The sequence below is a fragment of the Mchenga conophoros genome, linkage group LG7 (genome assembly GCF_057382185.1).
Source record: "Mchenga conophoros isolate Kocher_MC1m ecotype Shallow Benthic linkage group LG7, M_conophoros_male_GT1.1, whole genome shotgun sequence".
NCBI classification, from domain to species: Eukaryota; Metazoa; Chordata; class Actinopteri; order Cichliformes; family Cichlidae; genus Mchenga; species Mchenga conophoros.
The window spans coordinates 49,554,647-49,561,553 of NC_140532.1; the positions used below are offsets into that span (position 1 = coordinate 49,554,647).

Below are 6,907 nucleotides of genomic sequence, written 5' to 3' on the forward strand. Positions count from 1 at the left end.
TTAAAGCTGTAAGCTAATGATAGTTATATAAGAGCAGATGCTGCTGGTGCAATAAGCTGTATGCTGTAAGTCCAATGGATGATGATCTGATTAGTCGACTAATCGCAAAAATAATCGGTGACTAGTCGACTATCAAAATAATCGTTTGTGGCAGCCCTAACTACAAGGCATGTAGTAGGACCCCCAGACCCCCCTCTTCAGAATAACGGTAACCACCAACCCTCCACCTTGTCTCTTGACCTCAATAACTTAATGGCCTGTATGTTCTTGTTTTGTTCTGGACTAGAAACTGACTGTACTTGAGTTTTACTAATGGGCATTAAAGTACCTAAACCTCTTTTAGAAAGAGCTACTGTGCAATCCACTTACATAGAGATTTTCTTAAGGCTCCAGACTTTGAGTCAAAAGTATATTTATCACTGTAAGTGACGTGCTACTGATTAATATAAATGTCACATAATTGTGTTATTTAGCGACTAAAGACTATTCTGTTACAGACGACTAAAAATTCTGACAACTTTCTTGTTCAAGCGTGAAAATAATTTAATGACATTAATCAGTTCTGTGACATCTGTGATCAAAATATACTAACTGCAGAAGCTCATCTTCAGCTCATTACCTTTTTGTTTTTTTCTCCATTTTCAGAATCAGAATCAGAAAGGGTTTTATTGCCAAATGTTGAACGGGTTTACAAAATTAGGAAATTGCTGCGGTGCTTCAGTGCAAACATACTGTTTCCACACCAAGCCTAACGGTCAAAGAAAATGAAAATTTTCACATCATCAATAGAAAGTCTTGCATATGGTTGTCGACCTCTAAAGTCTGCGAAGAATAATCTGATACCTGTTATGAAGTCTTGATATGAAAACAAGCATGAAGGTGTGCCATATGAGAATACTGACTGTGGGCCAATGGGTCTTTCATGTCCGCACTATTATTAAGGAAAAGTGAACCTTTTGGGAAAGCTCCACTACTTTCTACCATCTGAAATGTTGGAAATCATCGAAATGTCTGGACCTCAGTGACTAAAGATATGATGAACATTACTACAAATGTTTTCAATGTTGGGCAGATGCTGGATCAAACATTGATCGCAAAACTGTTGCATTCAATGCACCCGTCCAATTTGATAAGTTTCTGACCCATTTTTAAGCTTATGCAGCAAGACTAAGCGCTTCAGTTAGCTTTAATTAATTAAAACATTTAGAAATCAAAGACCATTGTTCAATGTACTACGAAACACAATGGCTAAAAAAACAAGAGTTAAAGGAAGTGAAAACAGTAGCTATTCTACATGTTGAGAATGCAAACTTTCTTTTGAAGATGCACAGATGGCACTGTTCTTGGCCAATACAGATTATTTTTAAAAGCATGACCTGCTAATTCTGATTTTCTTTTCTAGGAACTATGACTGGCAGCTGAATAAGCGAAATTCACTGAATAAGCATAAATTCACTGAATAAGCATAAATTCACTGAATGCACGACGCCCTGACAGTGTGTTTATTTGTAGTTGTGTCCCTCTGACCTTTTCACCTTTGGTTCTCAAGATAATCCATCTGAGAATCCTCTAAACCCACAAAACTCTTGAAACGGGATGACTTGACTGGGGTCTGTGTGGGTGACAATTTTGATGTTAACATTGCTCTAAGTATGAGTTTCCCATAAGCAACAGTAAAAAAGCATTAGGGCTACCATGATTAGTCGACTAGTCACGATTACGTCGACTATCAAAATCGTCGACGCGTCGTTTGAAGCTTTGTAAGATCCCAAAAGACGCAGGAATGAGTAGTAGGATTTAAGAGTGTAATAACAGACTGAAACAGAAGATGGCAGCACTGCATGTACAAGGATGCCAGCTGCCCTTAAACCCCGAAGAAGAAGAAGTAGCTCTGTCCCAGAATTCATAGCGCAGCCCAGCTCAGTTTCCAACAATGGCTGTATCCCAATTCAGGGTCTGCAGCCTTAAAGTACGCAGCCTCAACGATCCTCAAGGGCCGCGTACTCAAAGACCGCTAAGGCCGGAAGTGCGAGGCTTGTGAAATGGGACGGTCTAGCCTCTGTTGCGCTGTCCAGGTTGCCTAGCAACCATGATACTAACAACTGGAAACATGTCATACAGCTTTGACAGAAATGAAGGAGAAAATCTTTTGTTCATTTGTTTGTTTGTTTCTACATGAGCTTTGATCATTCTCTGTAAGATTAAGCTCAGCTATTGAACGGTGTATATTTTAAAGTAAAGGCTATAAAACCAAGTTAGTACAAACGTCACTAATGTCACATAACTTTGCCGACATGTGGCCAACAGTAATGTTTTAATGTTCGTCGTTATTAAACATTTGCACATAAATAAGTGACATAATATTCAGTACTTACTTAAAGTTTACTCTTCGGGCGCCCCTCATCCGCCGTTTTTTTTCGGCAAAATTATCCACACCCACCGCCGCGCTATGCATTCTGGGCCATGAAGTCTACACTGCCACAGCCTTAAAATTCGGGGAAATGAAGGACGCATTTCAGGGCCGCATTTCGAGCAGCCTTTGAATTGGGACAGCCTTCGGCGCGCTGCTGTGACGTAATCGGCCTTGAAATGCGTACTTTAAGGCTGCAGACCCTGAATTGGGATACAGCCAATGGCGGCAGCTAGTTAGTTTTAATAATACTCTTATTATTCTTTCTGGGTCACAAAATAAACTTTTAACATATTTTTAGGCGAGAATGTAGCTGTGTAAGCCTCAAATATCTGCTCAGTTTATCAAGACACCACATATTTTCAAAAGTGCTCTGACGTTTTCGGAGACGTCTGTTACCCACTAGCTCGATAGCTAGCCGGGGGCAAGGCTCACTAGAGCCCGTGAGAACACCGGACTCGGTGCAAATCGTTTTCAAACCCACCGCCGTCTTTCACTACTCAGGTTAAACATATATAAGTCACTTAGATAACTTAAAAATGTTATTGTTTGGCTTTTTTTTTGTATTTTATTTGTTCCTGAGTAAATCGGTTTGGCTGAGATCAAAGTTATATTTTTTACACAGCTGAATAAACGTCAAGCAGACAACTGATTATCAGAAGTGTGAGATGCTCGAGAATATACTCCAGTGTCCCATTATATTTTAGATAGCAAGGAGTTTATTAAACTTCACAGGAACCCACAAACACAGGTGGAAAACGTCCTCTCAGCACTGACAACACATACACTGCATTTATAGAAAGTTCTATAAATAAGTAAATTAATTATGTAACACTTCCCCCCATGGATATGTCTCCCCAGACCATAACTATCCCACCACCAAACTAGAGATGCTGAATGTTCTGTGCAGCTTCTCCTCCTTCTCACATGTACTGAAGGTGAACCTGCTCTCAACTGTGGAAATCAGACAGTACCAGTGATGGACCTGCCAATTCTGGTAATGATCAGGCACCACAGTGCCAGGTGGTGAGCACAGGACCCACTAAAAGGACCCACCTTCATAAAGTCTGTTGCTGATTGTTTTGTCAGAGACAGTCACACCAGTGGCCTGCTGGTGGTCATATTGTAGGTAATCTGGCAGTGCTGAAACTGTCCCTCCTTGCACGAAGGAGCAGATACTGGTCCTGCTGATGGGTTAGGGACCTTCCAGCTTATCTAGATTCAAGCTCTCTCTCCTACAGTAACAGCCTGTCTCCTGGAATCGCCTACTCCTAATGCTCTTGAGAGTGTGCTGGGAGACACAGCAAACCTTCTGGCAATGGTACGTATTGATGTGCCATCCTGGAGGAGTTTGACTAGCTGTGCAACATCTGTAGGGTCATCATATCACCTCAAGCTACCAGTAGTGACACTGACTCTAGCCAAATGCCAAAGTAGTGAAAAAACTGTCAGAAAAGATGAGGAGGTAAATGTCTGTTTCCTCCACGTGTGAAACCATTCCTGTTTTGGAGGTTGTCTCATTGTTACCCCTCTAGTGCATCTGTTGTTAATTTCATGAACACCAAAGCAGCTGAAACTGATTAACAACCCCCTTTGCTACTTAACTGATTGCTATACTCTGACTTAAACATTTTCCTTTAACTTTTTTGACCAGCGTAAACTGTAGTTAGCATAGTTAGATTAGCTAATATCAGAACCAACTCCATGAATTCCACATTTGTCACTGCCATGACAAACAAAGTAGGAAGATTTAACATTAAAAACAGAACGCTAAAAATGATACCGGGAACTACAAAAGGTATTCATTATTATTTTTCCACATATTACTAATTTAATCTTTAATATCCCCACTAAGGGCATTAATCATCACTGGCAACAGTCGTTGATGGCCAAAGGTGGGACTGATTTTACTCGGCAAACACACAAAGGCGGATAGTAAAACTTTGTAGGCCAGTCCACAGCACATAACTAATTCTGAAGAATTAGCGCCATGACGTCCATTAGCTTTGCATGGCAGTTCCATATTAGCATATTAATTGCAAGTTATCCAAACTTGCTCTATCTTACCCATTGCACTGGTGTGGGATGTTGAAACAGAGTTTACACAGCTAATATTTTAGTTTAGAGTGGTTGCGGCATCTTAACTTGTTACACTTAATTTAAAGTCAATGAAAAGTTATGTTGTTACGTTTAAGTTGACTTCTTATCTTGTGTGGACAAGAAAGTAACTTGTTTGCACAAGAGGAGTGACTTGTTGGGACAAGATATACATATCACAATATAAGAGATCAATAGGAATTTCTTTAGATCAGTCATTTCCTAGGAAGAAGTATTTATAGTCATGTGTGTGCTCATGGAACTGGGACTGAGGCTATGTAACTGTAGAGAAGAGAAAGTGCTGATTGCATAGTACAGGCTACTTAACCCATAACAGCCCATTTTTGGCCCATCCCCCTCCACCTCACGCGGCCACTCCTTCTGAGACACATAGCCCATCACTGTCTGTTTGAACAGTCGCTGAACAACTATTTTACTCTTGTTTCTATTCAGCGCAATCCACTTAGGTTTCTGATGTGGATAAATAAAACATTACTTTATTTTAATGACCAATAAAACAATGAATGCAATAAAACCAACAGGAAAAAACAGCTCATGTTGGAAAGTGTGAAGAGAATTGGAGGGTATGCAAATGAGTAAGGGTCTCACACACAGGCACACAGACAATGGCATCATTTTAGTGTTCATCATTCTCAACACTCTCCTTGTAAACAATTAGCCCATTCACAGGGGGGGAAATGCACGTCATCACTCATTCAAGCAGCCATGCATGCACGTGAGCTTTAAAAGGTAGAAGAATATAACGGTGTGTGTGTTTTCCCTTTACCTTTTTCAGGCGGTTGTTCATTAATGTGCGGAAAACTTGCCCTGCAAACAAGCCAATCCCAACCGCGAGCAGGACGGCGCAGGTGATCCCAACCACGTAAATGGTACACGATCTCCGTGTCATGTTGGCAAGTGGCAGGAAGAGAGAGACGCGAGCGGGACTCTTGAAGGATGAATGGATGGATGGATGGATGGACACTTTAATGTCCCCACGTTTCCCCACTGCAGACACAGAATTTTTTCCCCTCTTTGGCTTACTGAAAAAAGTTGCAGAAAAGTTTCTTCACGGCTATATCTCAAAGGTGCTGAGCGTTTAGTTTTCCAAAATTACAGAGAGCTGCGAGGAAGTTTTTTGTGACTTGCTGGTGATAGTGAAAGTTTTATTTATTGACTACCACGAGGTCCCCATTCCTCTCAGTCGGTCTGAAGCGGCGACCTTAAAATAAAACATGTGCCACGAGTATTTGTAGCAGGCTGTAAAAACTCTCCCTCCCTCCTCACGAGGGAGCGCCGATTGGTTGATACGGTTTACGAGCCAGCAAGGGTGTGTGCGCAGGCGTGCGCCCCGTGAACGCACCACCACATGCTGAGCAACCCTAAACGTATCACTGTTAGCGCAACTGCTCCAAAACTGAAACGCGGTTTCACTCTATGTGACTGAAGGTGGTTATGTGTAATCTGAGCGCTATCTGTGACACCAGAACACGTGGCGAGTCAATAAGTCGTCCACTTTCTCGTGCTCTGATTCAAAAAGCTCAGAGCCAGATGGATATCATTTCACTCATATACACGCGCAACACTTCCGGCTACTGCTTTATGTCAAAAGCCCTTCACCTTGCTCAAGGGCAGATAAGATAGTAGTTTCCGCAGTGAGCTGGAAGTGGTTAACCCAAAGAAATTTGTTTCTATTTAATTAAACCGTGAGCTAAAGGCTGCTGGACTACTTTCCATAAACATGCCTTACTTTCCACTACAGTTGTGGGAAGACAGCCTAACTACAGGCTGAGGCAAAAATTAAACTAAAATGGATAGCTTTTTTTTTTTCCATTATCTAGGTGACTTTTTAAACCAATGCTTGCTTGGACTTCTTTTTCTTATGTTACGATATCTCAAGGATTAAATGAGTAATTGAACTTTTTTACACTGACAAAAAGGGGAATTCCACTTGTCTGGCCTACAGAGCAAAGTAGGTTGCTCTTAAAAGTTGTTAAGAATAAAAGCTTGCATATGCATATGCTTGCATATGTTTTTTAAATGGTTTAAACCAGGAAATATGTGTGACATCAGACACATTTCCTGGTTTAAACCATTTAAAAAACCGTTACTTTTCAAAGCCAGTGTTCCAAAGTGCTTCCTAGAAACACCTAATAAAAGACAAAGGTCAAATGAAACGTCAAAATTAGAAAAAGACACATTTGTGATTCCAAATTCTAGTGAATAACCTAAAATTGACAAAAAAATATAATTGTTAAAAAATAAGATGGAATTTAGCTTCATATATATGATCCTCGAGCTCTGGGAGTTTGAGGGTCCTGCGCAGTATCTTAGCCATTATTAGCACTGCACTGTTCTTGACTGAGACCTCTGATGTTGGTGATGTAGCTTGCCATCAAC

General features: G+C 40.8%; 1 protein-coding gene across 2 annotated transcripts in view; it reads right to left on the bottom strand.

Annotated features, from left to right (window-relative positions):
• Positions 1 to 5,745, bottom strand: part of LOC146570997 (lysosome membrane protein 2-like) — a 32,020-nt gene extending 26,275 nt beyond the window's left edge. For both annotated transcript variants that reach the window (XM_085279900.1, XM_085279899.1), the window contains exon 1: positions 5,295 to 5,745. In XM_085279900.1, the coding sequence (XP_085136026.1) occupies positions 5,295 to 5,417 (123 nt within the window). In that variant the 5' untranslated portion in view covers positions 5,418 to 5,745. The remainder of the gene's footprint in view (positions 1 to 5,294) is intronic.
• Positions 5,746 to 6,907: the final 1,162 nt, after the last annotated feature.